Source organism: Hippocampus bargibanti, linkage group LG13, assembly GCF_051943395.1.
Source record: "Hippocampus bargibanti isolate YZ-2025 linkage group LG13, ASM5194339v1, whole genome shotgun sequence".
Classification (NCBI taxonomy): domain Eukaryota; kingdom Metazoa; phylum Chordata; class Actinopteri; order Syngnathiformes; family Syngnathidae; genus Hippocampus; species Hippocampus bargibanti.
Genome location: NC_142746.1, coordinates 10020175 through 10031400, shown reverse-complemented (window position 1 = coordinate 10031400; position 11226 = coordinate 10020175). Strand labels below are relative to the sequence as shown.

At 39.7% G+C, this 11226-nt stretch overlaps 1 protein-coding gene across 1 annotated transcript in view; it reads left to right on the top strand.

Moving 5' to 3' along the window:
• Positions 1 to 676: 676 nt before the first annotated feature.
• Positions 677 to 11226, top strand: part of LOC148889284 (homeobox protein Hox-D9b-like) — a 10675-nt gene continuing 125 nt past the window's right edge. Inside the window, exons 1-2 of the mRNA XM_089012591.1 lie at positions 677 to 1520; positions 6051 to 11226. The exon at positions 6051 to 11226 is cut by the window's right edge and continues 125 nt beyond it. Coding sequence (XP_088868717.1) covers positions 788 to 1520; positions 6051 to 6298 — 981 coding nt within the window. The 5' untranslated portion in view covers positions 677 to 787 and the 3' untranslated portion in view covers positions 6299 to 11226. The remainder of the gene's footprint in view (positions 1521 to 6050) is intronic.

The following is an 11226-nucleotide window of genomic DNA, read 5'->3' as shown; positions in this document are numbered from 1 at the left end:
ATTTTATGTCACAAAGTGCAAATATTGTTTGAAGAAAAAAACCGTTTGATAAATGTCACAGTACGTGTCCAGTGTTAATGTTTATTATTTCAATAGCATTTTGGGGGCGGGAGATTAGCTCTGCATACAAAAAGCTCTGCACATATTTTTTCTTAGTTTTTGCTTATGGCACGTTAAAAAGTGCATCTGGCAAGGATGTTGCATTTTCAGATTGATGTAAAAGTGAAAATGTGGTCACTGAGTGGTGCTCGTTCATTCATATTTCACCTCATACACATAGAGGATGAAAGTATCACATGCACAAACACACACACACACACACGCGACCCTCCTTACCACGCTTGTAAACGTCACTGCTATTTCATTCTCCCATGTAAAAGTACTTTTGTGTATCTGTGTATGCGAATATGAATGTTCATCTGCGTGCGTGCGTGCGTGTGTGTGTGTGTGTGTGCGTGCGTGCGTGCGTGCGTGCGTGCGTGCGTGCGTGCGTGCGTGCGTGTGTGTGTGTGTGTGTGTGTGTGTGTGTGTGTGTGTGTCTATCTGGCACAGCACAGGCCTCCTAACACATTTGCGAGCACAAAAGAATGATTTGATTTATTTGCTCTGCTGGGTAAATACAGTGCGACCATGTGATCTGCGCCATAACCAATAGGCGGCTGAGGAGAAGGTAAGGGCAGGAAAAAATTACTACCATTTTAGGGGAGGATGGAAGCCACTATACTGACCCATCTAAGGTTTTACAGTCGCCTTTAAGTGTCTTTTTTATTGAAATAATAAAATAAACATGTCGCTAACAAATTATTATTCCATGATGGGGCTGCAGACCGAGGAGCCGTACGGCGCACATTTCCTCCCGGCAGCCTTGCAGGCGTCGTCGGCCGGCTGCGCAAAGCCATCCCGCGGCGCGGAGGAGGAGGAGGGGAGCCCCGGCTCGCACATTCCGGATTATGCCCACTTCCCCAACAAGCAAAGCGGCGTGAATGGCTTCTTGCCGTGGACAAACCCCCCCTCGGCGTCGTCGCCCCCTTCTCCGCCGCTGCAGGCCGCTCCGGGCGCGTCCATCACGGGGCTTTTCCACCCGCACCACCTCCTCGGCCACCACCACCACCACCACCAGCAGCAGCCGCCGCCACCACCCCCGCCGCCGCCGCACCACCAGCCCCAACCCCAGCAGCCCCCTTACTACACCGAGCACATCGCCCCGGCCTCGGAGGGCCGCTTCGTCCGCTGCTGGGAGGGCCCCGGCCCCACCGCGGAGGACAGCTTTTCCACGTGCCTGCCCCCAGCCCAGAGCTGCCCCTCGAACCCGAGCCCGAGGTTCGAGGGGGTGAAGCCCGACGCCTCACCGCCCCAGTCGCACGACAGCCCCGTGGACTCGAGCTTCGCCAGCCCGGGAGAGGTGGTGCTCGAGCGGCTGGGGACCGCAGAAGAGCTCCGTAGGAAGCCGGAGCCCAAAAAGGAGGACGAGGAGGACGAGGACGGCAGGAAGAAAAGCCAACCGGCGCAGCCTAACGCAGGTAAATAAGCGTATACGTCCCGAACCCTATTCTAGAGAGATGTGTATGCACGTGTGCGTATATAAGTGCGTATGTGTGTGTGTACGTGTGTGTGTGTGTGTGTTTGCAGAGGAATGTGGCCATACGTAAGGAAGTGTGTGTGTATGTGTGTGTGTGTGAGAGAGACTTTTATTGGCCTATAAATGTCCTCTGGGCCCCAACGACAATGTATTAACCTTTATTGTCCATTAAAATAATTAGAGTGACTTTTGCTGTTATTTAGCACGTTTCCACGCCATCCCCGCAATACAGGTGCGTTTATCACGCCGTAGCATTAATACGTATGCACTCGTCGGATACTCCATTAGGGACACCTGCGCGACCCATGCAGTATCAGGCAGAATCGCGCAGCCAAACCCACAAGTTGTCATCCTTCGTTTTTTATTGCGTCTAACTGCTCTGATAGCTGTTCATTATATTGTGGTGACGTGGTTTCACCACTCGGGACAGAAAAGAACCCCCCCACCACCACCACCATCTTATACTGCAGTTGGACACAACGGTCTATAAACGTGAAATAAACATCAAGACTGAGCATTTTTAAAAGGCAGAGAATGTGTCTGTACCTCGTTAAATGTATGTCCCACGTGTGTGTATCATATATATATATATATGTGTGTGTGTGTGTGTGTGTGTGTGTGTGTGTGTGTGTGTGTGTGTGTGTGTGTGTGTGTGTGTGTGTGTGTGTGTGTGTGTGTGTGTGTGTGTGTGTGTGTATATTTGATATTTTGAGGATAAAACGATTTCATTGGAGCAGGAAATACTGGATGTCATGCATGGAGTCGGGCTCATAGATTATGAGCATGGTACCTAAAAATAATGTAATGACTAAAACTTTTGTGAAAAGCCATGTCTGGTGTTATATAAGTTCACAGAGTAAAAAAAAAGAAATGTTGTGGGTTAATGCACAAAATGCAATTGGTTCACCGATTCGTAGCCTTTTAAATTTGTCGAATTATCCTACGGACGGAAAAATTATCGAAAGAGTTCGAATTCTAACGTCAACTATTTTTGTCACAGTATGGGTGTAAATAATAATAAAAGTAAAACCTTGACATAAAAGTAAAAGTAGTCGAGGTGACCATTAAAAAATGCCAGTGCTTTTCACGAAAACAAATCCGAATTAAAACAACGATGTCGTGAAAACAGGTATCGTGGAGACAATGCTTTGTGGAGAGAAGGAGTGAAAAGTGAAGCTGGTCATATGAGTCGTATGGATAATATAAAATCAATTAAATGATTAAAAATTAATTGGAGCACTTTATTACTTGAACCATGTGTGTGTGTGTGTGTGTGTGTGTGTGTGTGTGTGTGTGTGTGTGTGTGTGTGTGTGTGTGTGTGTGTGTGTGTGTGTGTGTGTGTGTGTGTGTGTGTGTGCGTGTGTGTGTGTGTGTGTGTGTGTGACACGGAAAAGACTGAAAAGTTATGATAGATAATTGCAATTTTCTCGGTCAAGTAAAAAAGGGAATTAAAGTAATTTTGTTGTTGTTTATCTATTCCGGTGCCTTAACAATGGTCTTTTGAGTGAGTGAAAGATCAATTCACTGAGAATTTTCCAGCTCATCCAACTGCTTTAAGTAAAGCATAAAAATAAAAAAAAAGATGAGATGAATTCAATGAATTTTGAGTGTTAGGCCATTACTATGTTGTGTAGTGTTCCACTACACTAAGTGAGTGCATGTGTAAAGACTGAAAATATTTCATTGGTCTGTCAATATTTTCTAGGTCATCCATAAATGCCAAAACTAAAACGAATAAATAGAAAAATGCAACGAAGTTAAAAAATGAATAGTTACACTCGGAATTTACAGTGCATGCAAAACTGAAAAAAAGAGCAAAAAGTCAAGTATGAATTTTCCTAGTCATTTTATAGTTCTTGGTTGAAAAAAAGTAAAACATAAAAAAGAATACAGTAAAGTCTCGTTATATCGATATCGGATATATCGATAGTCCCGGTTATATCGATACTATTTCTATGCACGCACGGAGAAAATTACATGCAAACAGGGTCGGATATATCGATAGTCCCGGTTATATCGATATTTTTTCGGACTCCCTTGAATATCGATATAACGAGACTTTACTGTACAATATGTCACATTAAAATGTTATGATAGTTTGTTAGTTATGTCATAATTAAAAAATACAGTGCATAAAAGGCAAAAGGATTGAATATTCAAGATGGCCCGAGAGAATTTTTCCTGATCATCCTCGTGCTCAGTATATAGATACATTGAAGTCGTTTCCACAAGCCATGTTGCATAGACAAAATGTGCCCGTGCATATACAAGGAACGGAAAAGAAAGTGAGAAGTCAAGTCATTGAGAATTTTAGCTAATCTCAATGCTGAATAAATGCATGGAAATATGTTGAAAAAGCAAACTGAATGAAATTAAATTTGCTTTTGTACTCTGGCAGACTTGATTAGGATGTTCACTACACTGTACACAAAAAAGTGAAACGTCAAGCAGGTCAGGGTGAATTTTCCAGGTCATTTTGGTGCTAAAAAAACAAGTGGGCTTTAAAATAGCTGCAAGCTGCTTGATGGTAGAATGTGAAACACGAGCCTCATATATGTACTTGTTGCTCTACGCTCCTGGATGTTCAAGACCGGCCATATTTTTTAACCCCAACTTCTCCAAGAAGGGAGGCTAGTAAAACGCATAGATCAGTTTTTTTAATGGCCGAGGCTCGCTTCTTACAATATCTGACTTGTCTGGAGTTATAACTGCACTCCTCACAAAATCCCACAAGATGTTTTGGATTTGGGAAGCGGTGAGGGTGAACGGTATTATAAAAAGAAATACATAAAAAAAAAAACAATCGTGGCCAGATCTCCAATGAGCCCAAACTACATTGCAGTCATAAAATATCTTCCCGGGCCTTGTTTTGTAGAAAATCTCATTTTCGGCGTGTTAGTGAATAAGTTGGGATGGCAGAACCGAGGCGAGGATGGAAAATATGTTGGTGGATGTCTTCAAATTCTTTCAGCTCTTCTCCTCAAACGTCCATCTGCGAGATGGAATACATTCTATTCTAAAGATTACACCCCAAAGTATTGTATAAAAAAGGCAGTAAAATATATATCACCCCTTCCTTTTACTGTTGTGCTTATCTCCTCTTCTGACATGCACTTATGTGTTCTGGAATAATAAAAAAAATAGCACTTGACGCGGTTGTATTTTATCATAACAGATAGTAGCATCCAAATTAAATCCAATGTACAGAATGAAATAGTTTGTGGATCTTGGGTTAATGCTTTTAGAGTGTGCAATGGATTTCGGTCTATACGTCTTTGCCACCAGAGGGAAGTCTAATATTTACATACATGTACTAAATAACAGTCAAAACTGCTCATTTTGATGTTCGTGTGATAAACAATATACGCCTGAAATGATTACGTTGTCTGTCTATGTTGGTTGCTGCAACGTTGTTTAGATATGATTGGAAGGAAAAGCACCACAATATTGATGCTAATGTCGTTCACTTGCGCAGTGCATTTTGCATTGTTGCTTAGCATTAAGAAAGCACACTTTTGTCAGACAAAGTTACGGGGTTTGGTGAAATTGTCTTGGATTTATGTTTAGTTTTATTGCAAACGTCAATAAACTGCGTGAAGAATAGATGTCTGTATGCCAAACTGCTACTTGCTCCGAAGCAAATTGAGTTGACTGCCACTATTAAGCACAATTTAAAAAAAATAAAGCTTTTGGGGGGCCTGTAAGGGTAATTTCTCAGTTGGAAAAATTGGGAAATCACTAGCATTTAAGAATAATAAATTGAATACTTCAATAAAAGAGACCCGCGTTTTGAAGCTTATTTTAACTGCGTCCACAGGCCGTAGGTGTGTTGATAAGACAATTCAGCAAGACTTTCGACTCCCCCCCCCCAAAAAAAAAGCAATAATAGCAAATTGACAATGTCTAAGACCTTGTAAAATGGGCAACAATATACCCAAAGTGCTCCAAAAACTGGGCAAATTTCATATTTTTGTGGCATGATTTGAATTCTTATATGGCATGTCATACAATTGTTGTAAAATGTATCATAGCACACATTTCCATACTCACTCAAACACCAAAGTACTTGGAAAACATCCTGGTTTGTCATGTTTTTGTGCAAAATGGGTGCATGTCGCCCATTTTGATGGATTCCCCCCAAAAACAAATTTGTCATTGCACATGTCACAGGGACTGAGCAATGAAATTCACTCAACAGTTGCAACCTGTCTAAGAGACATAAAAACAATGACCAATGATGGGAGCTGCATCACAGTTTCTCAGGTTAAAAAAATAATAACAATAAATAAGAAAAGAAGGAAGTAGGGGAAAATAGCTCTAGTTTATGCTCTAATAAAGCAGTAGGACAGTGTGAATTTCACCGAAAACCTCAACGAACAGCCAAATGATGACCAAAAAAAAAACGTATTTTTGGGCAGGAGTTGTACTACAAATGTTTATCTTTTCTTTTTTCTCCTCTCGACAACACAGTAGAGAACCCATCAGCCAGCTGGATCCATGCCAAATCCACCCGTAAGAAACGCTGCCCCTACACAAAGCACCAGACCTTGGAGCTGGAGAAAGAGTTCCTCTACAACATGTACCTGACCCGGGATCGGCGCCTGGAGGTGGCCAGACTCTTGAATCTGACCGAGCGCCAAGTGAAAATCTGGTTCCAGAACCGACGCATGAAAATGAAGAAACTGATGATCCGGGAAAGGAGGAGCATCAATGCATAAGATGGAAAGTGATGGGGGGGGGGGGGGGTCATAACAGAAGCTACTCAACAGCTCCTTAAAAAAAAGGAAGCTTCTTAAGCTTCTAAATGTGAGCGGAATAGGCGTCATGGTACTTTTAAGTCACAAAAACTTTGTTAAGACAAAGACATTCACACTGTGATACACTTACGTTGACTTGAAAGCAAACTATATTTTTTGCTTCGGTCCCGCTTGTCAACATATTCTCGTGACAATTTAGTAGGATTTTGTATAAAAAAACTGTGCTAAATTTGGAGCTAAGCGGCATTTTTTGTGTAGAGGTAACTTTTTCTCATTCACTGCCAGATGATGTGCAAAAATGTGTCCACTCCAGTGCAGAAAGAAACCTTGGACTCCCTTCTTTCATCAGAAAAAAAGAGATAATTCTTAAGTTATATGGGTCTGGAGTTATCTGAGCTTGAAATAGGGGGAAAGAGTACAAAATACAATACATAAATATTGATTGATATAGCGTATTAACTAAAGCTTACTGAACTAAAACTGTAACAAAGTGCTACAATGGACAAATGGCAAATGCCACCCCCTCATGGAAGGGAAAAAACATTGCCAGAGGTCTGACCAGCGCTTTTTTGGCACCCCTCGCAAGAAAAAACAAAGCCCGTACAAATTCGGCAATGACGCTCCACGTCATGATTTTCAATTCCCGAATAAATTCGGGGATGGCAGTGAATGAGTTGACGTGAAAATAATGTATGCTAATCATATTGGAATTGTTCTCAAATATTGTGGTCAAATTTTTCTGCGCAAAATGACAGGCAATTTTACGTGAGCGCCGAACACACTTTTTTGTAACAATCTTCATTTCATTCTTGCAACAAAAAGTCTGACATTCTGTGAAAATACAGCCAACAATGTTTAGCAAATTTGTGGGGAAAATGTCAGGATGAAATCTACTAACAGGATCAAATTATGTCAGAATTTTATTTGAACAATGTTTTTTTCAGCATTTCGGCCATATTTGTGGAATCGGACAAAAATGACGTCAACTAGACATCGCAACTCGTTCTAATAACTTGAAACATTTCACCATATACTTTGAAAATGTGGTGTGCTCCAAAATTGTTGTGACATTTCATGTTTTTGCATCCGATTTTGTGCAATGTTTAGGATTTAGGAAGTTATCTGCTTTAATTATTGAAATCATGGCAAACATGTCTGACTTTTACGCAAAACCATGATGAACTCAATCTATAAAGTATTGAAATCTGCAGACTCGACCAAAGGTCAGATTACGTTTTTTTTTTTCTTTTTGTATCCCCCAGTAAGCAGAATTTGGTAGGATTTTGTACAAATAATGTTCTAGTTTATTTGATGGGAATAGCTATAGTGTTGCTGGACATATACAGTAAAGTCTCGTTATATCGATATCGGTTATATCGATAGTCCCGCTTATTACGATACTATTTCTATGCACGCACGGAGAAAATTACATGCGCGCAGGGTCGGATATATCGATAGTCCCGGTTATATCGATATTTTTCGGACTCCCTAGAATATCGATATAACGAGAATTTACTGTATTTGCCAATTTATACACTGTTCTTTCTTGTTAATCATATATTATTTATTCCTAAATGATCATCGAGACAGTACTAAATGCTGTATGTAAACTGATGCCTCATTGTATGTAGAAAACCCATTTGCGAAGTCGGGTGGCTACCCAATAACATCAAATATTATTGGATTGGATTGGAATTGATTAACCTTTATTAGTCTTGCAGTGGAGAAATTCACATTTCACAGCAGCAAAGTGATGAAAGTAAGAGGAAAGGAAAGGAAGACATAGACAAACAAAATACAGGAGCTGCTGTAAAGTCAGCCACTCTCGTAGCGCCATCTTGAAGTCAAAACAACCAAAAAAAAGCTAAATAACACAGAATGTGACACAAAACAAAAGACAGAGACAGTCATTCAATTAGAACTAACACATCCTGTACACACAAACCCAGATGAAAACAATTGATACTTTTGACCTGCGTCGTGTGAACATTTTATCAAATGTCGCATTAAAAAAAAATAATGAATTGGTCAAATAAATTTGCAAAATTGCAATTCCGATTTGCAAGTTTTCATAAGATTCCCAATAAAATTCTTGGGCAAACCGGATACACTTTTCAAACAGAATTGTACAGAAGATACCACTTTGTATTTGGGCAACAGCATGCCCGGAGAAGTATATGTCAGCCATTTTTGTTGAAAGTAAAGTGGCGGAATTTGGCATTTTGATTCATTCCCTTCCTTATAGTCTGAATTATTATGTTTGCACAAATTCCAACTAAATTATTTTGAGAACACATCTTTATACATCCAAAATTTCTGATGTGTTGTCATGACTCCACAAAATGCACAAACTGTTAAAAGAAATCTGGCAAATGTTTTTTTGTGGCAAAATGTTAGCCATTTTTGTGGAATGTATCCAGGATGTGGTGTTTATAAATAGTGTTCAATTTTTGTTTCCCAATGTCCATTGATAACATACTGTTGTAAATGTTAGGAAATACGGCCAAAGTGCACAGAAATTGGGGACAGGTGGGAGGCTCGCTATCAATTATCTCTGAACATTTGTGAACATAATTAACGTTTTCTAAAATTCATGAATACATTCTGAAATGAAATTTTGTAGGTAAGGAAAGGAAGACACAGTTGTAATCAGTAGATGGCAGGAAATATGATATCAAATTCTTGTCAAGTATTATATTAGTGTTTGCTCAGCATGTCAGGCAAATTTGTGGAATGTAACGTAACAACAATTTTTGCAGAGCCATGTTGCAAGGATGCACAAAGAAGAAAGATGTGTCGTGTCAGACTTGTTTTTCATAATGACAAGCTCCTGTTTTTTTTTGTAATGTATTTCAAGTATTGTACGGATTACTCATCTAGGTCTGAACATAGAATTTCCTACGCAAATTCACAATATGTCGTGTCACACCCTGATAATTATATTACTTTTTCTATTGAGTTGAACATTTTATAATACTTTTAACTGAACTTGCACACGCTCATGTTACTCATCTCAGACCTTTTTGGTACAATTTATACTAAATTGCCCCGTGGCACACTCCACGGCTGATCTCATGACTTGTCATGACCCGACATGTACAGTAAAGATGATTTATGTAAACCTATAAAACCTCACAAAAAGGGTAACCAAAACATGCTTAGACCACACACAAACAGAGCTGAAAAGATGCTCAATTGTGTGAAATTTAAATGATTGTTAACACATTCTGCTGGAATCTGTCAATATTGACCATCTTAATTAAATTAGATGATATGTGCATGTCTGGTTGATGTTTTGTTTCGGCACGAGAAGGCACATTCATAAAATTTCTGGATTTGCCATATTGTGTTACTCAAAATGTGTTTCAGCTGTTATCATTGTTTTCATTCTTTGTTAAACTCTGTTCAATGTGACCTATGTACCGTTGCTACAATAGTCACTTTTAATTGTTTTTTTTTGTTTGCTTTTGTTTTACAACACGGTTTTGATCAGAAGTGAAATTGTTGTCCCTGCCGTAATTTAATAACAGTCATGTGACATGCATACATTAAGAGTGGAAAAAAATGCCGCAGTGCCATATAGAATGAGGCAGCTGTTTTGTCTTCTTCGCGCAAGCTAACCGGCTTTAACATACTGCTGTTGTGTTGTTTTTCTACACACAAAAGGTACCATTTTATTTTTAAAAGCCCCCAAAAGAAACAATTTTCTCAAACCCCGACATAATTAAAGTGAAGACAGCAAACGATATGGAAACCACCTCAAGGTGTTTGGTTAGCTTTGGCCTGTAGCAAGAATTAGCACGTAACTCCAATATACAGTATGTAATGAGGCAGCATATTTCATGCCCATCCTGCAAGCTAACAGTTGCCGTGTTGTTTTTGTACACACACATGATACGATTTTATAAATTAGTCATTTTCTCCAGAACCTCGAGAGAAATGGAATAAGCAAACAATATGGAAACCACCTCACTGCGCTTGATTAGCATTTGCATGTAGCCGACCACCTTTTCCTATAAAACTGCACATCACCAAATGTCAAATAAATGATATCAAACTTTTTTTCCTGAGTTGTTTACAGAGTAAAATTTTGACAACTAACCATTCAAACGCACAATATAAAGCTGTATTTTACATTTTTGAGTCACATAATGCATTGGGTGATTTATACATGTTTTCATTGTGCTTATAGCAGTAGTTACAGAGATACGAAATTTGACAAATGATTGCATTAGTGCAAAATTCAGTCCTCAATGATGCAAAGAAAGCAACTGTGAGGAAATCTTTGCTAACCACCAGTACATGCTAAACGAAACCAAATCCATCTATTTTCCATACCGCTTATTCCTCATGAGGGTCGCTGGGTGCTGGAAACTAAACACAATGATATGTTAATCTATAATTATTATGTTGACATTGTTGTGGTTAATTATTATGAAATACAGAATACCATCATTTTCACAAGAACTGGCTGCCTTCTTTTCTCAAGGCCAAAAACAAACTATTGTTTGACAGGAAGACTTTGTTTTGAAGCAAGTGCTTGCGGTTCCAATGAGCCAAATGGTTCTGCCCATTGACAGCATAAAGGCTGTGTTGACATTGTTTTTTTAGATATATAAACTGCATATAGAATCGAACAGGCTTGTGTGTTGTTGTTTTTTTGTCATTGTATTGTTCTTTAAACGAGCGCAAATGCACAGCGGTTTGAAGGTGTCAGCTCACAACAACAACACTAATGTGAATGTTACAGCTTCTTTTTCTCCTTGCACACAAAAGCCTCAACACAACCGACAGTGTGTGAGTGTGTGTGTGTGTGTGTGTGTGTGTGTGTGTGTGTGTGTGTGTGTGTGTGTGTGTGTGTGTGTGTGTGTGTGTGTGTGTGTGTGTGT